Consider the following 26,875-nt stretch of genomic DNA (forward strand, 5'->3'; position numbering starts at 1 on the left):
AGGACGGCGCGCGGGCGGGCGCGGGGCGGGCAATCCCGGCGCGCACGCGCAGACCGCCAGAGCCGGACGCGGCGCCGCGCGAGCATGGCGGCGGCTGCGGAGGGCGTCCCGGCGGCGCCGCGCGAGGAGCCGGCTCGAGGTATCCGCTGTGGGTGGCGTGGCAGCGGCTGGTGGCGGGCCTGGGGCTCAGCGCACGGATCCCGAATGGCAGGGCCGAGTGTGTGTGGAGGTCCTGTGGGTCGGAGGGGTGTGTCTGTCCGGGAGACCGAGGTGGGCCCGGGCGGAGCGAGGGCTGGCGGGGGCCGGGTGGAGGCGGTCTGCTCGCCTGAGGACCGGCGGGGAGGACGCGGGACGAGGCCTGGGTGCGGGCCGGGCGGGGCGCTCACGCACCCCCTCTTGCCCAGAGGATGCCGCTGTGGAGACGGCTGAGGAAGCCAAGGAGCCCGCCGAGGCGGACATCAATGAGCTCTGTCGGGACATGTTCTCCAAAATGGCCACGTACCTGACTGGGGAACTGACAGGTGAGGTGGGGTGAGGTGTGGTCCGGCTCGATCCAGTTAGTGCGGCATTCGCTGGAGCTGGGCTTGGCTCTGCACAAACCTGGGAGGTGCTTTAGCAGCATCGCATCAGGCTCCACAGGTCCTGTCTGGAGAGGTCGGCAATGAAAAGAGCCCCTCTCCCTAGAGCAGCTCATGAACCACTGTCAGAGACATAAGAAACACACACACACGTTTTTGAGGTAGGGTCTTTCTAGCCCAGGCTGACCTAGAATTTGCTATAGTCTCAGAGTGGTCTTGAACTCACAATTCCTACCTCTTCCTCCCCTCAGTGCTGGGATTAAAAGCATGTGTATTTTGAGCAGAATTGTGGAAAGAATGAATGATGGAAAGGAGGAAGTTGATACTATTAGTAAATGAGGTAGAATAAGCAAGTAGTCTGGACTCAAGCAGGAGATTTGTTTAGAAGGGTAAAGACAAAAAAAAAAAATAGAGAATGGGAAGTGACTTGCAGATTTAGGAACTTAGTAGGATCTGAAGATATGGTGATCCACCCTTTGGGACATGGTGAGGTTTTTGGTTCAGTGTGCTTTTCCAGGTGGACACATGTAATTTGTGTGGAAGAGGATAAGCAAGTGACATCTGAGGGCTGGAGAGATGGCTTTGCGGTTAAGGCACTTGCCTGCGAAGCCTAAGGACCCAGGTTCAATTGAGGTCCCACGTAAGCTAGATGCACAAGGTGGTGCATGTGTCTGGAGTTCCTTTACAGTGGCTAGAGGCCCTGGTGAACCCATTCTCTCCCCAACCCTCCCTCTGTTTCAAATTAAAAATAAAATTTAAAATTGAAAGTATATTAAGAAAGTGACATCTGGTCTAGTGTGGCCTCTCATAAACATTTGTTACAGTGTTTTGCTTCCCCAGAAAATTTCTGTGAGCTCAATTTGTGAACTCTAATATATGAGGAAAGGCTTGTTGCAGATGAAGGGTTGAGAGTCACTAATTTATCATATTGATTATTTATTTTTAAGCAAGAGAAACTAATAACAAAATCTACCCAATAACAAAGTCTATATTTGCAAGTTCTTTCCAAAACTTCCAAAGATTTGGCACTCATAATATGCTATTTTTGGAAGGCTGTACTTGAATAGAGTTGTGCAGCTGTCTTATAAAAGGACTAATAATACTCAGTTTGACCTCACTTACTACTCTTACTCTGTTTTCTCCTTTAGTAACACTTGGTGTCTGCTGCAATTTAGCACTGTTCTCTTTCTGTTGTTTTTATTAGTTGTACTGCAGATTGTTTTTTACCAGTGTCTCCATCAAAATTGGTAAAGTAAGTTCTAGACTAAGATGAACATGTCCCCCCCCCAAAAAAAAATAGTAGGATGCTTATTTCTTTGTGGATGTGAATGACTTCCTTCTGTGTTTAATATGCAAACACTTGACTTGTTTCACCCATTTACATTATCTTGCTGACTTCCAGGTATTTAAGTGTGTGACTCTTTGTTTTAGAGATGCTATAGTTTGACAGTAGTGAGGATACAGATATGGAGGAGTGAGACGAGAGACACATGAACAATTGTTCAGAATGAGAAGTAGTTATGGTCTGAGGCAAAATGAAGATGGTAAAAGAAATGGAAAGGAGTGTGGGCATAAGTACATTGCAGAAGTAGATATTATAGGATTTGTTGAAGTGAGTATTGAGCAGCATAAGATATTTCTGAGGTTTTAAGTGTAGGTAGTAGTATCAACCAAAATAAGGAAGCTAAAAAGAGGAACCATATAGTGTGAAATGGTTTTAATATTGGCTTGGCTGTTTGTAGATATTACTCAGATACTCTGGCAAATTTCCTCAAGATATTCAGGTTACTTGCACATGAAAGTCTAGAGCAGAAACTAATCAGAGCTGGAGAAACAGATTGGCAAGGTATGTGCACAGCAGTGTGGAGGCTGTACATGATATGATTGCTAAAGAACATATAGAGGTAGTAAAGGCCTAAACTAAAATCTCACGGAATGACTTTATGGAGCAATTAATATGGTGCTGGGCATTGTACACAGGTCCTTGCACATACTAAGCAAGTGCTTTTTCTGCTGTGCTACATTTCTAGCCCCCAAATGTTTGTTTTAAATAACTACTTAAAGTACTACATTTCTGTTGCAGTGAGGTTCACATTGCTGGTAGAAATCACCCAGTCAAGAGCAGCTTGTGGGAAAAAGAGGTTTATTTTGGCTTATAGACTCAAGGAGAAGCTCCATGAGGGAAGGGGAAAATGATGGCATGAGCAGAGGGTGGACATCACGCCCTGGCCAATATAAGGTGGACCATAGCAACAGGAGAGTGGGCCGAACACTGGCTGTAACACCCATAAGCCTGCCCCCAATAATACACTCCCTCCACCAGTTGTTAATTCTCTATCAAATCTCCATCACCTGGGAACCTAGCATTCAGAACACCTAAGTTTATGGAAGACATCTGAATCAAACCACTACATTCTGCCCCTGGCCCCCATAAACTGATATCATACATGATGTAAAATACAATGCATTCAGTCTGACTTTAAAAGTCCCTATAGCTTTTACCAATTCCAATGATGTTCACACATCACCATAATCCAGGGTCTCTTAACGGAGCCATAATACCAAAAAATCCCCCCCAAAACTATAATGGCACAGAATAAACATTCACATTGTAAAAGTTGGCATTGGGCATAGCAAAGAAATATTCAACCAATACAAGATTTAAAAACAACCATGGAAAACATCAAACTCTAGCTTCAAGTTAGTGACACTAACTTGTAGTTAGTGACAAATCTCCAAGTCCAATAATTCTAATAAGTCTTTGGCATTCCAATTCTGCCCCTCCAGCTAAACTACTTACGGTCCTGAACAACTTCATGGGGCCAGCAACTTTCCTTAGCAGCCATCTCATGGTCCCAGAATCTCCACTGGGTCTCCACTGCAATCATCCTCATGGCCCCATTGGATCTCCTTGCAGGTATCCAGCAAACCTGCTTCACATTGCCCATGGCCATTTCCAAAACACAGTGTCCCGGCCAGCAGGGAGTTGAACAAGGACCCAAGGGGAAATTAACCTGAATGAGAAAAGGCAAACAGACACAAGAAGGAGACCATGCTAGATGTTTGTCAAGGCCTCAGAGGCTTCATTTTTTACACAGTGGTTATATAGGGGAAGAAAAAGGGGGGGGGGAATAAGCTGGCTGATGTAATTTAGGGCTTTGGAATTGTCAGGAAACCTAGAGGGGATGTCATTAGGTGTTCATCTAATCTTGCCTCAATGGCTTAACATCCTGACTGCACCAGGCTTCACATCCTAACCATAAACCGGCCTTTTGCAAAAGATAAGATTCTGTAAGCAGTCTGCTAACCGACGTTCCAGAAGTACCTCACAGAAAGCTGGATGGACCAGCTTTCTGAGTAATGAGTCAGCTTATGAGCAGGCCCAGGCAAAATGGAGAGGCTTTTGTTCTATGGCTCCTGACATCTCCTCCCTTCTTTTATACAAAAGAGGGGGAGGCCCGCTTTGCAGCGGTGGGCATTAACCAACCAGAGGAGTAGGGACCGAACAGCTCCCTTGGGATGTCTTTTTCCCACAATCTTTGTCCCTTGGTACCTTTTGGGGAGGGGAGGCAGGGCCTATGTGGCCGGAGAGTGAGGCACGGCCTTAGTGATAACGGTTATGGTACCAACCTTTATGCAAGCGAGGTATACCTCTCAGGGAATCCAGAAGCGGTCAGATAAGGACCTTACCCTACTGTGCTTTGCCTCGCACCCACATTAGTGCCCATATTGCACTCACTTCATTGTGAGCCGACATGCATAGGTCAGGATCCTAATGTAGCTCCCGTAGGAGGGGTAGCTATTTGGCCATGACAGCTAGACCACAGCGATAGCAGAAGTGTAGAGAACAGTGGTATAATAAATGAGTACAGAATATAAGATCAAGGGAGAGTGACAGCTGCAGGTGGTAGATCTTCAGTGGCAAAACCTTGATCTGCCAGCTCCAGTCTGTGATAATGGACCTGTAAAGGCTGTATCTTAATGGCTTCAATCTGTTGATATACCAAAGACATGATTTTATTTATAATAATGGGTCCGATTGTGAGTAAGAGGATTAAGATAAGTAGAGGTCCTTCCAGCTTTGTCCTGTTAAGAAAAAAGGGAGATTTTCTCAGGGAAGTGTTTCTTCCCTGGATATGTGAGATGTCATTGGAGGATCATCAGCCTGTTTTACAAGTCTCTCTGGCAGCCATCTCACAGCATTTTCTTTGGTGTCAAACAAGCATACTAATCCTCAGCCCCAAATGAGTACTGGGTTTGGGCCATTCCATTTTAAGGTTAAAGGATCTTTCCACATGGCTTTGTCAAAGGTATTTTTTGGATTTGGGTGCCAAAAACGATCAGCAGCTGAATTTCCCTGAGTATCAAGGGTTAAAAAGTTTAGGACAAACAAGGCATAATGGAGACTGTTTTTTGGGGAGCCTTTTATGGGATATAAATTTCCCGTTTTTAACTTTTGGAGGGTAAATGGACCCAGAAGAGGGGCCCCTCCTGCCAGAACACCCTGGTGGGTGTAAAGTCAGTGGCACAAATGACCAGGAGAAGAGGCTTTTTATAAGAGATAAAAGTGACCCTTTGGCTCAGAATTGCAGCCTCCACTATCTTCAGGACCTCTAAAATTTACCACTTGTAAACTAAATGCAAAATGCTGATGATCCTCAGGGTGTAAGGGAATTGTAATAAAGCAATCCTTTAGGTCAATAATGATTTTACAGTATCCTGCAGGAATTGATACTGGAGTGGGGAGGCCTGGTTGTAGGGCCTTATTAATTTCTCTAAGGTCCTGGAGCAATCTCCATTTTCCAGACCTTTCCTTTGTAACAAAGATAGCAGTATTCCAAGGAGAAGTGGTAGGTTCAATATGGCCTGCAGCAAGTTGTTCCTGCACTAACATCATGGCTGTAGCTAATTTCAGAAGTTAAGGGCCATTTATACATTTAAGGTGTTTTTTTAATCTTTGGTTACACATTTCTCTCTGAGTGTTTAAGACCATGCAGATAGCCAAAAGTTAATTAAAGATTAATTTTAGAGGTCATTAATGGCTCTCCAAAGAGACTTTAAGGACACAGGAGTAGCCCCGTAGTTTACTGGTGTCTTGTCTGTTAGGATGAGTCAGGGCCATGCTGGCCAAGTAATTTTCCCTTCTTTGGGAAGTCAGGAGGGCTTATTGTTCCTCAATGGTGACTCTCCTGTTTTAGACTGTACACCAATTTTGTTTGGGTCTCTATATCCTCCCTGCTCAGGAAGACAGGTGACTTACCAGGGGGCCAGTATAGAAGTGTCCCATCATCTCCAGTGGCCTCATGACATGGGAGCACAGGGCAAAATATTGACACTTTTTACTCCAATTGGCTTTGGCTTTTACATAGGTGATTAACACACTCAGAAAGGAAGTTACACTAGCCTGGATGCATGTACATATAGAGCACATTTGATTACTGAAATAGATTTAGTTAAAGAATGACACAAGGGTTTCTAAAATCATTTTGTCCTATCTTTAAAATATTTGTTGTACCGTGGCAGCATAAGCTGTATATCTGAGGCATAGGAAGTAGGCACATCTCACATTTTAAATATCTAACATTTATAAATATAGGCAGAACCTGTTACCAGTCTTGAAAACAGTACCAATTGATTTATAAACTTAACTAATTTAACCCAGAAATTATCAGAAAAGGACAAGTAAGACAGTATAAGGTCTTAGCACCTGCGTGAAAACATCTTTGATTAGTTCAGATACGTGTGGGTACAAATTACCCAGAAAACATTGGAAACAGAACCATGGAGCTTGAGTTTTTATATATATATATATATATATATGAATATGTATATGTGTGTGTGTGTATTTGTTTTTTTTTTTTTTAGATGAGGACCATTGTTTGAGCATGAGGCTGTACCCTAAAGTAGGGAATATGTCTTAAGAGTTAATTTTGTTATAAGCACTGGACTTAAGATGCAAAAATTGAGACAGTTACTTTATATACAATAGAGTAGAATCTGGTCTTTTCTGAGCCAAAATAGTTAACTAAATATTAATATAACCCTTGATTAAAAAAATTTTTTTTTGAGAGGAAAAACATTATTTGACAACCAATGATTTTGGCTTAAACTTGATAGTTATTGATTTTATGTACCACAGAAATTTTTATGAACATAAAACAATTTTATGTTTTACCCATAACTTAAATTTGATAAAACTTAAGCACGCTATTCCAACATATTTTCACCTGAAAATTAGTTTTTCTTTTTTGTTTCTTAAAGTTTGTAAATAGTTTTAAAACCTTTAACTTTAGGCATGGTGATTAGGTTTAGTGTGAAAATTTCTTTATTTTTACATCCGCACACCTTTATATATATTCTTTAACATTCTGATCTAAGTACCACTCAAAAGGCATTTTTAACAAGTAATCATTGAAAAATTCCTTCCCAGTTCCTTCAATCAATTCATCTCACCCCATTATTAATTATCTTTCTTTTATTTCCCCAAGGGTGTGCACCATTCCTAGAGGTACTGCAATACCAGGTCGGTGTGTGGAGTGGACAGAGTAACCTCCTATTCTAACTCTGAGCTCCAAAAATCCATTTAATATATTGTCCTCAGATAGAGGATGTATCATATATTAAACTGATAAGAACAGATACTACACTTGATCTTAGCCAAAAGGCCGAGAAACGATTATCTTTCGTATAAGGCTATTAAAAAATTACACCAGTGCTCGCTTTGGCAGCACATATACTAAAATTGGAACGATACAGAGAAGATTAGCATGGCCCCTGCGCAAGGATGACACGCAAATTCGTGAAGGGTTCCATATTTTTTAAAAAAAAAAATTACACCGATTGATTAGTCCTATTACAAGAAAGTAGTCTTAATACAATTTTATGTCATTAATACCAATAACACACTTGGAAATGATTTTATTAGAAGTAACTAAGGCAAATTGTGTTGTTATCTTGAGGCAGGCTGGCTTAAAAGTCAGATCAGTTGCCTCCTCCTTTTAAGTAACAGGACATTACAATCTCTCACTTTTTTTTTTAAAATATCTGATAAATTATAAGTTACCTCTTTAGAGGAAGTTTTGTTGTTTTTAGTAATCCTCCATGTAAGGTGAACTTTACATAGAACAAATATCTGGCAAATTCACTCCTGTAAAAGACATTTAACTTTCCCTTTTTAATTTCTATGCTTAGGTCTTTGATTTCCTTGAAATCATTCGCTAGAAGAAAAAGGGGTGTCACCTGCATCCGTCTCATCTCTTTAGTCACAGTCATAAACACGACACGACAAGCAAGCACAATGAGCACAGATAAACACATATACACACACATAAAAAGAACAAATCCTCTTGATAAAATAAAAAAATTTGCTTAAAGAACTTGAAGCAATCTCAATTCCTTGTGCTTTTAAAATATCTTTTACTATGGCAGTTAGCTCCTTTTTACTCTTTGCTAAATCTTTTTTTTTTTCTTAACCCATGTTCCTTGTGTCTTGAGAGAAGTTTTAAGCCCTTCAACAATTTATGCTTACTTAGGGTCTGTCCCATGATAGAAAAGGAAAGAGGAGAAACAGCAAGACCAGAGGGCAACATTCCCAGTCGGAGAACCTGCACGGGGGATTCCCTGATGGACTTGATGTAAGCCTGTCCGTAAGTTTAAGAACTGGCAGCCGTCCTAAGGACATTTAGTGGCTGTTTGTGTAACCAGGTTCGTTGGTAGGAAGAGAGGCTAGATAGGAGGTCTTTGCCAACGCCTGAACGGGATGTTGGGATTCGTACAGGGAGCTGGGGTCCTTCAGCCAATGCCAGAGCATGGTAGCCCTGGCCAAGAGGCTTCAGTTGCCCTGTTGCTATGTTGCAATTCCACGCGATGGTGCCAACTGAAACTAAAAGGAGGAAAAGAAGTGCAAAAAGAAATCCCGCAGTTCTTCTGTTTTGCAAATCTTACTAAATAGTCTTCACTTAAACAGTTTGCCTAAAATTCATCACTTACCTTAAAAGATCAGTATCACAGGAGGGTTTTCTGCATCAATCATGGTGCAAGTCTCTTAACACAGGTGCAGACTGCCTGCGGTGACTTTCTATGCAGATCTTCACTCACCCTGGTGGGGTGGCGATCCAATGGCTGGGACGGCCGTCCACTTGGGTGACGTTCAGATTTTTCTTCGTACCCCAAGCGTTACGTTCCTGCACCACTTGTCCCGGCTAGTGGGGAGTTGAACAAGGACCCAAGGGGAAATTAACCTGAATGAGAAAAGGCAAACAGACACAAGAAGGAGACCATGCTAGATGTTTGTCAAGGCCTCAGAGGCTTCATTTTTTTACACAGTGGTTATATAGGGGAAGAAAAAGGGGGTGGGGAATAAGCTGGCTGATGTGATTTAGGGCTTTGGAATTGTCAGGAAACCTAGAGGGGATGTCATTAGGTGTTCATCTAATCTTGCCTCAATGGCTTAACATCCTGACTGCACCAGGCTTCACATACTAACCATAAACTGGCCTTTTGTAAAAGAAAAGATTCTGTAAGCGGTCTGCTGACCGACGTTCCAGAAGTACCTCACAGAAAGCTGGATGGACCAGCTTTCTGAGTAATGAGTCAGTTTATGAACAGGCCCAGGCAAAATGGAGAGGCTTTTGCTCTGTGGCTCCAGACAACACAAGACCATGTTGCAAACTCAATGACCTTCTCTTTCCTGCATTTCTTATACTCCACAATGCCAGGTAGGGTACCAGTTTGTTAATCCAGGTGGGATTAAGCAGACTTTGAAGAACAGGACGTTCCTTGAACACTTAGGCCCCTTCAAAAGATTCCACATTCTTCTTGTTACCCCAGTACAGGTCAGCTTGCCCAATCTCAAAGGTTGTAATCTCTCATTTGCTACTGAATGGGCAGCAGTTCACCCAAACATTTTTCCCCCGTGCCATATCCTGCTCACACCAGTTCATTTCTACGCAAAGCAGTCCTGTACAACTTCTCAGGAAACAGGCATAACAAGCTTCTCACACAGACTGCTAGCCCAGTCCAAACAAAGCAATTTCTCACCCTCATAAGCCAAAGTTTACAGTCCATAGTTCTTACTGCATTGAGGTCTTTCAACTCTGACCAGAATAGTCCATCAAGCTGTACTTATAGCACTACAAGGCATTTCTTAGGCCAAGGTTTCAAATCTTTCCACATTCCTCTTGAAAATTAGCTCTAAAAGGTCAAAGCCGCCACATAGTTAGGTGTCTAGCAGCAGTCCCACTCCTTGGTACCACTTTACTGTTGCAGTCAGGTTCCCATAGCTGGTAGAAATCACCCGATCAAGAGCACCTTGTGGGGAAAAGATGTTTATTTTGGCTTGCAGGCTTGAGAGTAAGCTCCACGATGGCACAGGACAAAGATGGCATGAGCAGAGGGTGGACATCACCCCCTGGCCAACATAAGATGGACCATAGCAACAGGAGAGTGTGCCAAACACTGGCATGGGGACACTGTTTATAATACCCATAAGCCTACCCCCAACAATACACTTCCTCCAGGAGGTATCAATTCCCAAATCTCCATCAGCTGGGAATCTAGCATTCAGAACACCTAAGTTTATAGGGGACACTTGAATCAAACCATGGTTTCTTTTTTCTTAAATTTTTGTATTGACATCCTTTTCATATAGAGACAATATACTATTATCATAATCTCTTCCCCATCCTCTATCCCCCTGCCACTGAATCCCTTCTTTCCAAGTAGTCTCTTTTTTTTCATTAGCATGTTTATTTTATTTCATGTATGATAATCATAAAATCATATGTACTCCAAATAATTGTTTCAAGATAAATTTCCTGATGAGTTGTTATTAGTATTTGATTTGCATAGATATTTTATATTCCTGTCTACCCAGGACCACATAAATATTTCTCAACCAAAAGGGAGTCCTGAGTCGAAAAGGTTAAAAAACTCTAGGATCCTTCTTTTTTTTTTAATTTGTGAAATATTTATTCATTTATTTTAACTTTTTTAATTGACAACTTCTATTATTATAGCTAATAAACCATGATAATCCCCCCCACACACACTTTTCCCTTTGCAACTCCACTGTCTATCATACACCTTCCCTCTCTCAATCAGTCTCTCTTTTATTTTGATGTCATCATGTTTTCATCCTATTATGATGGTCTTGTGCAAGTAGTGCCAGGCACTGCAAATCATGGATATCCAGGTCATTTTGTGTCTCAAGAAGCACATTGTAAGGAGTCCTACCCTTCGTTTGGCTCTTACATTCTTTCTGCCACCTCTTACACAATAGACCCTGAGCCCTGCAAGGTATGATAGAGATATTTCAGTACTAAGCACTCCTCTGTCACTTCTCAGCACTGTGGTGCCTCTGAGTCATTGCAAGATTCCCTCCATCTGAAAAGAGAAGCTTTTCTGTAACCAGAAATGAGAATAGCATTAACATATGGGTATAAACATGAAAATAAGTGATTACTGAACATTTTAGTAAGCATAATATATACATTTAACGAGACACCAGCAGATGTTACATCCCTAGGACTCATGACTTCCTCTGTCATAGGTTTTCAGTATCAGGCATGTATTCCCTCCCATGGAGCAGGCCTCCAGTCCACTTAAAGAGCAGTTGGTTTCCCCTATAACGGACATGCCACTATTGCACCCGTTGGCTCATTTGGCCTGGCTGATCAAATTTAAGGCTTGCAGTGTCCACTGTTGTTTATCTCCACTGTTAATTTCTCTCTCTCCCATAGAACTGCCTTCATTATGTCCCAAAGGTTTTGGTATGTTGTATTCTCATTATCATTTGATCCTATGAATTTTTTAATTTCCTTCTTGATTTTTTCATTAACCAATTTGTCATTTAGTAGTGCATTGTTTAGTTTCCATGATTTTTGTTTATGTTCTATAGCTTTCTTGCTGTTGGTTTGTAGTTTAATGCCATTGTCATCAGATATCTCAATCATTGTACTTACATATATACAATAACAACCTATTAAGTACCCTCCTCCCTTTGTTTCTCTTCTCTTTATATCTCCTTTTAAACTTACTGGCCTCTGCTACTAAGTATTTTCCTTCTCACGCAGAAGCCCAACCATCTGTAGCTAGGATCCACATATGAGGGAGAACATGTGGCACTTGGCTTTCTGGGCCTGGGTTACCTCACTTAGTATAATCCTTTCCAGATCCATCCATTTTTCTGCAAATTTCGTAACTTCATTTTTCTTTACTGCTGAGTAGAACGCCATTGTATAAATGTGCCACATCTTCATTATCCACTCATCAGTTGAGGGACATCTAGGCTGGTTCCATTTCCCAGCTATTATAAATTGAGCAGCAATAAACATGGTTGAACACGTACTTCTAAGGAAATGAGAGGATTTCTTCGGATATATGCCTAGGAGTGCTATAGCTGGGTCATATGGTAGATCAATCTTTAGCTGTTTTAGGAACCTCCACACTGATTTCCACAATGGCTGGACCAGATTGCATTCCCACCAGCAGTGTAGAAGGGTTCCTCTTTTTCCACATCCCCACCAACATTTATGATCATTTGTTTTCATGATGGTGGCCAATCTGACAGCAGGGAGATGGAATCTCTATGTAGTTTTAATCTGCATTTCCCTGATGACTAGAGACGTAGAACAGTTTTTTAGATGCTTATATGCCATTTGTATTTCTTCCTTTGGGAATGCTCTGTTTAGCTCCATAGCCCATTTTTTGATTGGCTTGTTTGATTCCTTATTATTTAACTTTTTGACTTCTTTGTATATCCTAGATATTAATCCTCTATCAGATATATAGCTGGCAAAGATTTTTTTTCCATTCTGTAGGTTGCCTCTTTGCTTTTTTCACTGTGTCCTTTGCAATGCAAAATCTTTGTAATTTCATGAGATCCCAGTTGCCTGAGCAATTGGGGTTGTATTCAGAAAGTCTTTGCCAAGACCAATATGTTGAAGGGTTTCCCCTACTTTTTCCTGTAGCAGTTTCAGAGTTTCAGGTCTGATATTATGGTCTTTAATCCATTTGGACTTAATGCCTGTGCATGGTGAGAGAGAAGAAATCTATTTTCATCCTTCTGCAGATATATATCCAGTTTTCCCAACACCATTTGCTGAAGAGGCTGTCTTTTCTCCAATGAGTATTTTTGGCACTTTTATCGAATATCAGGTGGCTATAGCTACCTGGACTTACATCTGGGTCCTCTATTCTGTTCCACTGATCTACATGTCTGTTTTTATGCCAGTACCATGCTGTTTTTGTTACTATGGCTCTGTAGTATAGGTTAAAATCAGGTGTGGTGATACCTCCCATCTTATTTTTGTCGCTCAGTATTATTTTAGATATTTGAGGTTTTTTTGATTCCAAATGAATTTTCGGATTTTTTTTCTATTTCCATGAAGAATGCTTTTGGAATTTTGGTAGGGATTACATTAAATGTGTAGATTGCTTTAGGTAAGATTGCCATTTTCACAATATTGATTCTTCCAATCCAGGAACAAGGGAAGTTTCTCCACTTTCTAGTGTCTTCTGCAATTTCTCGCTTGAGTGTTTTAGAGTTCTCATTGTAGAGATTCTTGACTTCCTTGGTTAGGTTTATTTCAAGGTTCGTTCGTTCTTTCTTTCTTGCTTGCTTGCTTGCTTTCTTTCTTTCTTTCTTTCTTTCTTTCTTTCTTTCTTTCTTTTTTGATGAAAGTTGTGAATGGGAGCGATTCTCTCATTTCATTCTCTGTGTGTTTATTGTTAGCATATATGAAGGCTACTGATTTCTGTGTATTTATTTTGTATCCTGCTACACGGCTATAGGTGTTTATCAGCCCTAATAGTTTGCTGGTAGAGTCTTTAGGGTCTTTTATGTATAGAATCATGTCATGTGCAAATAATGATAACTTGATCTCTTCCTTTCCTATTTGTATGCCTTTTATGTGTGTCTCTTGCCTTATTGCTATGGCTAAGACTTCCAACACTATGTTAAATAAAAGTGGGGACAGTGGACACCTTTGTCTTGTTCGACTTTAGGGGAAAAGCTTCCAGTTTTTCCCCATTTAGTAATATGTTGGCTGTAGGCTTGTCATAAATAGCTTTTATTATATTGAGATATGTTCCTTCTATTCCCAGTCTCTGTAGGACCTTTATCATGAAGGGATGTTGGATTTTGTCAAATGATTTCTCTGAGTCTAATGAGATGATCATGTGATTTTTGTCCTTCATCCCATTTATATAATGTATTACATTTATAGATTTGCATATATTGAACCATCCTTGCATCTCTGGGATAAAGCCTACTTGGTCAGGGTGAATGATTTTTTTGATATATTCTTGTATTCTGTTTGCCAATATTTTGTTGAGGAATTTTGCATCTATATTCATGAGGGAGATTGGTCTGTAATTTTCTTTTTTTTGTTCTATCTTTGCCTGGTTTGGGTATCAGGGTGATGCTGGCCTCATAGAAAGAGTTTGGTAGAATTCCTTCTTTTTCTATTTCCTGGAAAAGCTTAAGAAGCAATGGTGTTAGCTCTTCCTTAAAGGTCTGGTAAAATTCAGCAGTGAATCCATCTGGGCCCGGGCTTTGTTTTTAGTTGGGAGATTATTGATAACTGTTTGGATCTCCATGTTTGTTATAGGTCTATTTAAGTGATTAATCTCGTTTTGATTTAATTTAGGTAAATCATATAAATCAAGGAAAGCATCCATTTCTTTCAGATTTTCATACTTTGTGGAGTATATGTTCTTATAGTATGTCCCTATGATTTTTTGAATTTCTCTGGAATCTGTTGTACCTAAGCTGCCATCTTAACCAGAAGTCCGGACATTTTTTTTTCTTTTTTTTCTGATCCCTTTATTTCTTGAGAGATAAACTTGATGGGCTCAGGTTTGACCCCCAATTTGAAGCCCCCAAGCATCACCCACCTGTAAAGGCAATGAGGAAGTCAGGGTTAGGTTGAGGTAGGGAAAGCCTGAGGGGCCTCCACTCCAACCTAGAGAAGGAGCTCATCCACTTATGAGGACCATAATGCTAGTCTATGGTGCCCAGGAACCCCTCAAGTGCCATAGCAACTCTTATATTATTTCTTTGGAACCTAATAAAATCTGTTGTCTTATAAGAAGTAATAATGGATTGGGGTTCAGTACCAAAGAGTCAAATAGAGGTTTCTCTGCCTTTGATGGTGCAATCAGCTACCTGGTTGTTTATGAATAGACCCTAGGGGCTCCACCGATTGAAGGATGAATCCATTGAACAAGTTCACCCTTTTGAACCAGCAGGGCAGTTGTCAGGGTCTACCTAGGGAAAAGGTAGAGAGAGAGAGAGAGAGAGAGAGAGAGGGAGGGAGGGAGGGAGGGAGGGGGAGATAGATAGATAGATATCAGGATCAAATCATTTAAGACAGGAGCTATCAATGGCTCTCTGGACCTTAAAGAGGATCTGGCACTGCTCAGGCGTTAGGACCACTTGAGAGGAGAGGTGAAGTCCCCTCAGGAGGTCAAACAAGAGGGATAACTCCTCAGTGGTTATGGGCATCCTGGGTCTCATCCAGTTAATTTTACCCAAAAGTCTGTGGAGCTGGGACAAGGTGTAAGAATCCTGAATGTAGAGTTGTGGCTTAATAGGTAAAACAGTATCTAGGGTAAGGATCGAGACCAAGATCTTAAAGGGGTCACATTTTGAACTTTCTCAGGAGCTACTTTAAAGTTGTGAGTATGAAGGATAGTTAGACATTGGTGGGTAAGGTCCTAGAGTGTGAAGGAATCTATGCACCCAAGAATAATCTTATCCATGTAAATATAAAACAGTATTGGGGAGATTGATAAGAGAAGAGAAAATAGATGACAGGTAATATTGACAAATGGATGGGCTATTAGCCATGCCTTGAGGTAAGACGGTCCACTCAAATCTCCTATCTGGGCCACAAAAATTAACAGTGGGTACAGAGAAAGCAAATTTCTCCATGTCCTCCGGATGGAAGGGGTTAGAGAAGGAGCAATCTTTAATGTTAATGATAGTAAGATGGTATATATTGGGAATAGCTGGGATCCATGGAAGTCCCCGCTGGGGAGTTCTGAAGGGGATCATGCTTTCATTGATCCTCCTTAAATCATGCAAAAATCTCCAGGACCCATTAGGCTTTTTTTATGACAAAGACAGGAGAGTACCAGGGACTAGTGGAGGAATGGATATATGTCCAACCTCCAACTGTTGATCAATAAGTATGTGGAGTTGGTGTCATTTAGAAGAAGGGAGAGGCCACTGCTCTACCCATATGGGATTCCCCGTTTTCTACTGAATTTTAAATGGGGGGGGGGTTGAATAGTGGCCTTTAGGATTGGGGGTGCTCAGCGGAGTATTTTTGTCTGAGGTGTTCAAAATAAGGGTCATCTGTATGGTTGGGATGACATTCCCTCCCTTCTTCAAGTTGTTGATATTCTTCCTGATCTAACAAATCATTATAGAAGGCCTTGTCAGTGGTGATGAAAGCTTCAGCATCCAGTAGGTTAGCAGTAAGCCCAGTCACCACGAGGGGGTGGACCTCTCCCTTGCCCCCATCTGGATCAGTCCAAGGAAGCCATGTGGCATTCTCCCAGGAAGTAGATTGTCCCCCAACTCCCAGTAGAGGGGGGCCGGGTACATGCTGCCAGGAGAGGGGCACTTTCTCCTTTTTCAGGACCATGCAGTCTGCTCAATGTCGATGAGAAATTTGAATCTTTTATTGCCAATATTTAGAATAATTGTGGCTCTAAGGCCGGGGACCAGAGGGACGGTCTAATGGGCCCTGATAATTGTTTTCCCCATATTTTTTCTTTTCTTTTCTTTTTCTTTTTCTTTTTCTTTTTTTCTTTTTTGGTTTTTTGAGGTAGGGTCTCACTCTAGCCCAGGCTGACCTGGTGTTTTCCCCATATTTCATGGGGCTGAGGGAGCCCCAGGAGGATTTTAAAGGCTTTCCCTGTATGTCAAACTTCGACTGGCACTCCTTGGCCCAATGAAACCCCTTCTTGCATTTTGGGCAGCGGGCCTGAGGGGCGTTGGTCATTCCCCCAGAGGGCAGGAGAGGCTTCATCTTGTTGGGGCACTCTTTTTTAAAATGGCCCTTGCCCCCGCACCCAAAACATGTTAGTTTTTTAGGATTTAACTGCAATGCACAGATCATAGTAGCCAAATCTCTCTGCCTTTTCTCTTGAAGGCCAGCAGCCATGGCTCTAGCCTGACAGTGCCAACATCTTTGGTAGCCACAACCCATCTACTCATGGAGTTGTCCTTTAAGCCTGCACAAGTGAGGTGATGACAAGCTGACATCCCTTCCCACACTAGCATCTTAGTGAACTGATCCCATAACACCCCTGGGGGTAACTTTCTCTGAAGGGTTTTTTCCACCCAATCTATAAATGTAGCCAAGTCCTCAGATGCCTTCTGGGTGATACCTATAATAGGGGGTTCTGAAGGCCCCTTATCAAGCATTTTCCATGCTGCCAAACCCAGTGCCCTGACTTGGTCTCTATACGGGTCAGGTATAGCTGCCTGTTGAGTGCCAATGGCATACTGATCAGAAGTGCCGGAGAGCATCCCAAAAGTTATGGACACAGGGGGCTGTTGACTTTGGTTTTGCTCTGCCTGTATACGGTACTCATCTTGAAAAAAAGCACACCACTTAATGTATAGGGGACCCAAAAAGATGGCCTTAACTAGATTTTGCCAGTCTTGGGTTGTACAAGGTTGATGGGCAAGTCCCTGTAACAGGGTCTCAGCCCAAGAAGAGTTGGGTCCATCCTCCAAGACTGCCTTTTTGAGCTTCTTAAGGTCTTGAGCTTCCTATGGATACCAAGCAGTGGGGCGATTACCCCCAGGGTTTAGATTGACAGGAAATAGGAAAGTAGTTTCATTTTCTGGCAGCTTGGCGGTCAAATATGAAGGAGGAGCCAAGGGGGTCCAGAAAGGATTAGTCGGTGGAGGAGGTGGGGGAGGTCCCCCGGAAGGGCAAGGAGCATTCCCAAAGGGATCGAGAGAGAGGGGTATAAGGATCCACCCTTTCCTGGGGTTTTTAAGCTGCATCTACAGGAGGAGTAGTTGGATTGGGCTGTGTACTACTATCTTTTCCTTTTACCTCTGCCTGTTGTTTTTGTTTGGTTGGTCTTGGAGGGAAGCAGCCCTTGAGGGCCGAGGTCATAGGGAGGACCCCTAAGGGGGTTATCTGACACTTCTCCACATGTGCCTGACAAACAAGGGCCTCTACCCTATCCCAAGTGTCCCAATCAAAGAGATTTCCTTTTGACAGCCATGGTGCCCACTTAAGATGGCAATCCCAGGTCTGTTGAGCCTGATTATCAGTCAAATCAAGTCCTGTACTCAGGAGTGTCCTAAGAGATTCTAAGACAGGATTGGATTTAGAGGTAGACTGCCCCATATTATAAAGTCAGGAGAGGAGCATCCATAAAATTAGGGTAACAGCAACACACAGACACACGAGTACAACACAAACACAAAGGACCCAAAAGATAGCTAAACGTGCTGCAAAATTAAGTTCAGATTTAGATCCGTGACAGTCAATGCCCTTAGGGGACAGTTCAATGATACCAAACATGGTACGGATGGGAGCAGGTCTCCCCAGCAGGTTTGCTCTGTCTTCCTCCAGGTCTGCTGGCATGGTGTGTCCACCAGGGACGGTGACCCATTCTTAAATACAGATGCTGCACATGCGGCTTACCAGCAAACTGAAGGTGAAGGGAAAGAGAAAGGGAACGAAGAGATGTTGAAGCACGCAGGTTACAGAAGCAAAAGGCAGCACATTAGATAAGAGGACTGCCTCATAATAATAAGGGTACACTCACCCGCATGGCAATTGACCTCCTCAATGGGAATGCCTCACATAGGGCACCAGTCTTTTGGGTTTTTCCGACAGTTAGCAGTGGGGGAGAACCAGGCCTGCTGGCTTCTTCCGAGGGGTTGAGAAGGTGGCTGAGTGTCCATGGCCAAAAACACACAGAGCCGGGAGTCTTGTCAAAGCAGGATCTCACTTTATTGTAACAGGCAGGTGTTTATATAGCATTGAGAATGAAGGCAGGGATCTCAGGAAAGGATGAGGTGTAAGGGCCAATAGCATATCGCAACTTTTGAAATGATTCGTTCTAGCCGCACATGCACGGGAACTCTAACTCCCTTTGCAGAAGTAGCAGGCCAGAGGCACTTTGGCACCCTGCTGAGTCATAGGTGGCCAGAGACAGGTCGCCAAACTTTAGCTAGGCTCAGGAAGTTCCACTAGGCCTCGCATCTGGGCCTTTCAAGGCCCAACATAACTCTGATTTTCTTTTCTATTATTTCTGACTGGTACTGTTTTTCATTATTTTCATTTCCTTACTCATCTCTGTATTGACCTCCATGTTTCATTAAATTAGTTTCCTATGTTTTCTTGTGATTCCTTCAGGAGTTTGTTTTCTCCTTTGCTTTCTTTGAACATAGTCTTTTTTTTTTTTAGTCTTTTTTGGGCATTTCATCTAAAGCAGTTTCAGTGGAGGTCATTTCTGATTCTGATGGAGTTAAAATTTTTGGTGGGATTGTGTTGTCTTGATTTTTGTTATGTTTCTTATAGTATAATGTAGAAATTTTTGCATCTCTGAATCTCTGCTTTGGTAAGTGTTGAGTATTCTCGGAGTCTTTTCTTTTTCACCCTGGTGTTGATTGTCAGGTTCACCATGGAAGCAGCACTCTTATCTCCCTAATTCCTCTGTGGTTTCAGCTGTAGTCTCTTTTTGATGTCATTGTTTCCCCCCTTCTGTTATGTAGGCCTTGTGTAGGTAGCATCAGCCAAGTGAAATCATGCATGAATACTTTGTGTCTGGAAGACTGTATTGCAAAGCACACTGTCCCTTCCTTTGGCTTTTCTTGACTCCTCTTCCACAATGGTACCTAAGCCTTAGAGGGTGTGACAGAGAAGTCTCATTTAGTGATATACATTCCACTGTCTCTTCTCAGCACTTTGATGATTTTTGAGTCTCTCTAGTGGTCATTGCCACCTGGAAACATAAGTTTCTCTAACCTCAAGTGAGAGTGACATTAGCATATGGGCAAGAACATAAGTATTTAGAGGGCAGTTTGGTGGGCATACTGTAACAGTTCTTTTCCTTTTTTAGTTTTTTGAGGTAGGGTCCCACTGTAGCCCAGGCTGATCTGGAATTCACTGTGTAGTCTCAGGCTGGCATCCCCCTACCTCTGTCCCCCAGTACCATAGAAACCGAGGAAAATGAGGAATTCCCAAAGAGAGGGAATTTCAGATTATTGGAGATAATGAAAAAGCTTAGGAGTACTCTCATTCAAAGTGTTGGGGAGATTGCTCAGTGGTTAAAAGGTGCTTGCTTACAAAGCTTAATGGCTCAGGTTTGATTCCTTAGTACCCACATAAAGCCAGATGCACAAAAAGGTGTATGCATTTGGAGTTCTTTTGCAGTGGCAGGAGGCCCTGGTACAATCATATTCTCTTTGTTTCTCTTTCTCAAATAAATAGTTTTTAAGGCCTTCTAAGAATAAAAGCTAAGAAAATGTCATGTATTTTGTGGCTAGGGAGCACTGATGACCTTAGAGCTGGTAAGGATTTATGTGACTGTGAGGAAAAGAAAGTAGTGATGTCACCTACCATATAAAATTCTTTAGTAGTAAATGCCTTTACTTAATGGAGTAAATGGTGTAGGTGTAGCAGAAGACAGGATGTGCTTTTGGCTATGAGGAAACTGGGATATATTTCTTGATGGAGATAAGATGCCATGTGGAGGTTTTGGAAATGCAAGTGGAAGGAGATGACTGATTAGATGCCTGTGGGGTGGGAGGGTTAAGATCGAAAGCACAAGAAGAGGAATACTTGGGAAAATACAGAGAAGTCTAGAATTCAAGTAGAGGTTGAAGAAGTTAATGTTAATGGACTGCTTTGGGGAAAGTTGGGGTCAAGACCATTTATTTTGAGTGGAGATAGAGAAGAAAAATGAGAATATGGGAAGCAAAGAAATGCTTTGGGGGGGAAATCACTGCAAAAAATGGGTTATAGAGTTATACACAGGGATAAATGAGATGTTAATCAATAATTGTTTATTGTATGTGAATAATGCTATTGTATCTCTAGATAATAGCATGTATATTTGGATGAAATCCTCCAAATTATGTTTCTTAATGCTGTAAAAGTACTGAGGCTATTTCACATGTCTTTTCTTTTAAAAAGACATGTGTTTAACATTTTTCTTATATCCATGACAAACCTTGTGGATCTGTTTAGCTTAGTGCTGATTTCCCAGAGTCTCTACATTGAGTTTACAGGCTGAGTATAAATGCCATGGATCAGGGTCAGAAGTGGCTTGCTCTCATAACATACCCTAGAGCCTCCCTTGAACTTTTGCTTGGCATAAAATTGTATGTTCCAGGTGATGTCAGACAAATCTTAAAGGCATCACATTTTCTGTTTACTTTAAAGCCACCAGTGAAGACTATAAGCTCCTGGAAAATATGAATAAGCTAACCAGCTTGAAGTACCTTGAAATGAAAGATATTGCTATAAATATCAGTAGAAACTTAAAGGACTTAAACCAGAAATGTAAGTAATAGTTTTGATCACTAAACATGTTTGTATGTGCTGTTCTTTTTTGCTTGGGGCTGAGAAGGGGAAGGAGGACAGTAGCCCTGTCTTTTTTTTTTTTTTTTTTTTTTTTTTTGGTTTTTCGAGGTAGGGTCTCACTCTGGTCCAGGCTGACCTGGAATTAACTCTGTAGTCTCAGGGTGGCCTTGAACTCATGGCGATCCTCCTACCTCTGCCTCCCGAGTGCTGGGATTAAAGGCGTGCGCCACAGTAGCCCTGTCTTTTGGGAGCTTATTTTCTAACATGTATTATAAAGTCTAGGTGACCCTCTTACAGTCTGAAGAGAACATGCTTTGGTGCAATGGTTAGTTGTTCTATGCCTCCAAATCTTGATTTTAGTCAGTTTATTCCTAGAAAGAGAGGTGATAAAGTAGATTCTAGTACATTGATTTGTCAGTGAAATTTACAAAGGACTAATCTGTAAACAGAAATCTTTTTAAAAATCTACAAATAGAAAATGCTAATTTATAGTAGTCAGATATATTTTACATCAATTTCTATTTGTTTGCTTGTCACTAGGGCCTCCTTTTGTGGTATGAGCATCCCCAAAAAATTAAATCAGTAGCAGAATGCTTAAGGATAAGAAACTAAAGGAAAGGTAGCAGATGAGCAGGACTTGCTTTGGCTCTATCATAATTGTACCTGATTAGTCAGTGTTGCAGTCAGGTTCACATTGCTGGTAGAAATCACCCGACCAAGAGCAACTTGTGGGGAAAAAAAACAACAACTAAAAAGGTGTTTATTTTGGCTTGCAGGCTTGAGGAGGAAGCTCCATGATGGGAGGGAAAACGATGGTATGAGCAGAGGGTGGCCATCACCCCCTGGCCTACATAAGATGGATAACAGGAACAGGAAAGTATGGCAAACACTAGCAAGGGGAAAGTGGCTACAATACCCATAAGCCTGCCCCAACAATACACTGCCTGCAGGAGGTATTAATTCCCAAATCTCCATCAGCTGGCGAGTTAGCATTCAGAACACCTAAGTTTATAGGGGACACCTGAATCAAACCACCACAGCCAGCTACTGTCTTCCAGAGCATATGCTCCACTAATGATGAGAGTCCTGTCACCCCACATGATCTGTTTTAGGTACAGAGGTAGACACACTGGCTTTTTACTTTTCTTTTTCTACACTTGTTGAAGATATATAAACTTGTGGTTTGTTTCTAAAGATGCTGAACTACAGCCATATCTGGATCAGATCAATGTCATTGAGGAGCAGGTGGCAGCTCTGGAGCAGGCAGCCTACAAGTTGGACGCTTATTCAAAAAAACTGGGTAACCATTTTTATTTCTGTTTTGATTTAAAGAAGCATCTCTTAGCCAGACATGATGTTGGCATATCTGTAATCTCAGCATTTGGGAGGTTGAGGTAGGTGGACTGTAAGTTGGGCTACATAGTAAGAGTGTCTCAAAAATCAAAAAACAAACAAGTAATAAATATTATTTAGTTACAGTAGTTTTCTTATAATCAGTGATTTATCAAACACTTTTATGGCATGTGTCTATGTGGTGTGCATCTGTGTGCACATTCTTGGTGTGGGAGTGCATATGTGTGTGCAGGTGCATGAGTACGTGCATGTGTAGTTGACATTGGGTATCCTCTTCAATCACTTTCCACTTTTTTTGTTTGCTTGCTTGTTCTTCAAGGTAGGATTGTGCTCTAGCTCAGGCTGACCTGGAATTTACTATGCAATGTCAGGCTAGCCTCACACTCATGGCAATCCTCCTACCTCTGCCTCCCAAGTTCTGGGATTAAAGGCATGCACCACTATGCCTGGCCCACCATATTTTTTAAGACAGGAACTTCTTTTTTTATGATTTATTTATTTATTTATTTATTTATTTTATTAGATACACCAAGAGAGAGAAAGGGAGAGTGAGAATGGGAACACCAGGACCTCTAGCCACTGCAAACGAACTCCAGATCCATGCTCCACCTTGTGCATCTGGCTTATGTGGGACCTAGAGAATCGATCCTGGGTCCTTAGGCTTTGCAGGCAAGCACCTTAACTGCTTAGCCATCTCTACAGCCTGAGACTGGATCTTTCACCCAACCCAGAATCACTGATTTAGCTAGACAGCAAAACCCAGGGATCTTCAGGCCTTCACCTTGCAAGTGCTGGAATTACAGGCATGTACTGCTATGCCCAGCTTTCCTGTGGGTGCTGCTGACCTGATGTCAGTTCTTCATGCTTGCCCAGCAAGCACTTTACCAACCCAGTCATATCCTCAGTTCTTAATATTTCTCACACACGCTACTTGTGTACATATATATGTGCATGTATAGTTGTTTTTGTTTTGTTTTTTGAGGTAGGCTTTCACTCTAGTCCAGTTTGACCTGGAATTCACTATGTAGTCTCATGGTGGCCTCACATTCATAAAGATCCTCCTCCCTCTGCCTCCCAAGTGCTGGGATTAAAGGTGTGTGTCACCACACCTGGCTACATACTATATTATTTATTCCCCTAATAATCTGTGAGGTAAACACATGATTTCTTTTCATTCCCATTCTATGGGGAAGGAAAATGTGGCTTTAGGGGTTAAGTAAATTGCTTAAGGATATAAGGCTATAAAAGTTCAAGGAAAAGCCATATTCCAAATCAGGTCTGTTTGATTATAGTGCCTAAGCTTTGAATTGTGGCTCAGCATACTAAATAATCTTGAATAATGTAGATACATGTCTTAAAAATGGTATAGTTGATCAAGTGTTTTCTTAAGGGTTGCTTTTCCTCTAAGAAGAAAACTAGTACTTTTAGTTTTTCTCACTGGCTCTAGCTATTCTGTCTGTGAACTGAGGCTTGGGAGATGGCTCAGTGGGTAAGAGTACTTGCTACACCAGCATGAGGACCTGAGTTTGATCTCCAGCACTCTTATAACCCCAGCACTCAGGAAGAGGAAAAGTGGTAGAGGAGAATACCTAACATCTTCCTCTCACCTCCTCATATGTGCACATTAGGGTATGTGCATCTGTGCCCACACATGCATATACCATTTGCATACAATATGAATTTATTTTAATCCTGGGTAACACAGATTGTTTTCTTTTCATCACTAAGACTTATTAACAACTTCAAGATATTGGTTTGTAGTTGTTTGACATGGGTAGTGATCAATAGTCAGTTCCACTGTTTGCAGTTACACTTAATAAATGTCCCACGAACCTCACTATGTAGAAAGCATTGTAGTAAATGCTTCTGAGGTTTTTAAAGAAGGAAAAAAAAAAAGGCACACATACCTGTAATCACAACATTTTGGAGGTGGAGGCAGAAAGATCAGGAGTTCAGGGCCAGCCTGGGTTTCATGAGACGCTGTCTTTAAAAAAATAATAGTAATTTCAGTTTCAACATTGTCTCTCAATGTCCTGTGACCTCAGGCTGTGGTTTCTGCAGCAATAGGGGCTTACCTTTTAGCTATGGCAGGTAACCATATATGCTTTGGCGATGGTCTTCTCTTCCTTTCCTCTTTTTCCTAGCTTCATTTCAGTTCCATGTCAATACTCTTGCCAATTACTACTGCTTATAATTAACTGAAGCTGATTTAAGTTAGGAACCACATATGAGCAAGAACATGTGGCAATTATCTTTCTGAGCCTATGTGAGCTCGCTTTAGTATGTTTTTTTCCCAAATGCATCCATTTTCCTGCAAATTGCAGAGGAAGCAGTGACACAACTACAGCTCTCACTGCCAGCATGTAAACCAGTTCCATGAAGATGGTGCCAGACACTCAAACCTCATCAAAGCAGACAGCCAGAGGCTATAGAGAATTCAACACTAAATCAAGTCTAACACGCCCGCCCCCCCCACCCCAAGGCTCAGGAAATACTTCAGAAGGGGCAGAAAGATTGTAAGACACTCAGGGTGGGTGGGATTAGCTAGAGGCACTATCTCCTCCACCCTAGACTGACTGAGGCCTTTGGACCCCCTGATGAATACCAATAACCCCACCAAGAAGGACCCTCACTAGAATGGGCCAAAGGATAGGGAATATATGAGTACAACCTTTTTATAAAAAGTCAACCAATAATTAAAAAAAAAAAAAAAGTCTAGCTGAGTGTGGTGGCACACATCTTTAATCCCAGCACTCCTAGCACTTGAGAGGTTGAGTTTCAGGTCAGCCTGGGCTAGATGAGGCCTTCCCTTGTCGGGGGGGAAAAATCTGTTAGAGCAAGAGGCTTATTTAATGACCTTTGAATATCCAAATTTCTTTCCTGGAGTGAGATGCAAGAATAAGAGCATAAAAGGGGAAGCATATTGCAGCAGACAGCTTCAGGTTTGCTGAGATGAACTTCCAGACCAGGCACAGTTATGGAGGAAGGGATATTTATTGAAGCTTACAGATCCAGGGGAAGTTCCATAAATGGCAGAAGAAGCTGGCCTGCCTTCACAGGACCAAGCAGAGAGAAAGAAGTACAAGCCTAAAGGTCAAAAGCTACAGCACACTTTAGGAACTCCAGCTAGGCACACTTCACATATCTTTAGATTGAAATCTGAAACCCACCATCACACCTTAAGAGCCACCCAATGCCTCCAGCTGGGTGGCAGGAGATGCAAACTACAAACAAATAAACAACTGAATATAGTGGGGGCCATCTATTCTATTCAAACCACCTCATATGTTTATACTTCCTGAGTGTTGTAGTCTGCTTCCAGAATGTACCTGGGATAGTTCCTGGAAGAGCAGTTTCCAAAACTTAGTAAAGCTCCTGATGAATGGATTCTGGGTAGATCTTCTTCATTCTACTGGAGCAATTCAAGCAGGTGCTACTGACAGGGGTGAAATTGAACCTTTGTGAACTTGTTTTGAGTTCTCAGTTCTGGATGTGTACATGTGACTCCTTATGTCAAGTCATGTAAGTCAGTGTTCTGTGTATTTGGGCAGATGATGAGATTGAAGCTGATAGATTTTTTTTTTTAAGACTGTAATTACATTTGAACTTGCATGGAAATTAAAAATAATTTTGAAGGGATGGTTAGTGGTTGAGGCATTTGCTGCAAAGCCACAGGACCCAGGTTCTATACCCTAGGACCCATGCTAGCCAGATGCACGAGGGGGCGCACGCATCTGGAGTTCGTTTGCAGTGGCTGAAGGTCCTGGCATGTCCATTCTCCCTCTCTGCCCCCTCTCTGTCAAATAAATAAACAAAATAACAAAATAAATAAAAATAAAATATTATAAAAATATTTTTTTGAGAGCCAGTGTTAAAAGATGTAATACTTCTTTCTCCCCCATACAGAAGCCAAGTACAAGAAGTTGGAGAAGCGATGAAAGACCTACTTCAATGGATAAAGTAGTTTTTTTAAAAAAATATGGAATTCATATCAATTGAAATCTGAGGCTGATGAGCTGACACAGGTCCTCAAAAGGAAACTATACCAGTCATCCCAGGGACATCTGAATCCTGGATAAACTGGAGGGCTGGTTGCTCCTGAGCCTCCTTTGAGGCAGTATCCCTAAGAAGCTCACACTTATAACCACCTTTTACTTGAATGGCTTCATCATCCGTTCATGACTGAGACTCAGTGTTCAGGGTATACCCAGGCTTGCCAGTAGAATCAAACGAAAGCAACTGTTTTCTGGAGGTGTTGATTACTACATTATTTTCTTAAATGGCTTGCTTGTTGTTTTCTATTAATGATGCTAATGATTATTAACAAGAGTCTAAATTAAAAAAGGAAAACAAAATATGCTTTTTGAAACTTAA

General features: G+C 41.8%; 1 protein-coding gene and 2 non-coding genes across 3 annotated transcripts; 2 read left to right on the top strand and 1 right to left on the bottom strand.

Annotated features, from left to right (window-relative positions):
• The first annotated feature begins 79 nt into the window (after positions 1-79).
• On the top strand, positions 80-26,875 carry Bloc1s2 (biogenesis of lysosomal organelles complex 1 subunit 2). The gene is made up of 5 exons (XM_045159890.1): positions 80-139; positions 405-521; positions 21,008-21,127; positions 22,344-22,448; positions 26,408-26,875. The coding sequence occupies exons 1-5, from the start codon at positions 85-87 to the stop codon at positions 26,437-26,439; spliced, it is 429 nt and encodes a 142-aa protein (XP_045015825.1). The 5' UTR covers positions 80-84; the 3' UTR covers positions 26,440-26,875.
• LOC123458015 lies at positions 7,065-7,255 on the bottom strand. The gene has a single exon (XR_006635350.1). It is a non-coding gene; the product is annotated as a U2 spliceosomal RNA (small nuclear RNA).
• On the top strand, positions 7,291-7,397 carry LOC123458092. Its single transcript, XR_006635391.1, has one exon. It is a non-coding gene; the product is annotated as a U6 spliceosomal RNA (small nuclear RNA).

The sequence above is a fragment of the Jaculus jaculus genome, chromosome 1, assembly GCF_020740685.1.
Source record: "Jaculus jaculus isolate mJacJac1 chromosome 1, mJacJac1.mat.Y.cur, whole genome shotgun sequence".
NCBI lineage: Eukaryota > Metazoa > Chordata > Mammalia > Rodentia > Dipodidae > Jaculus > Jaculus jaculus.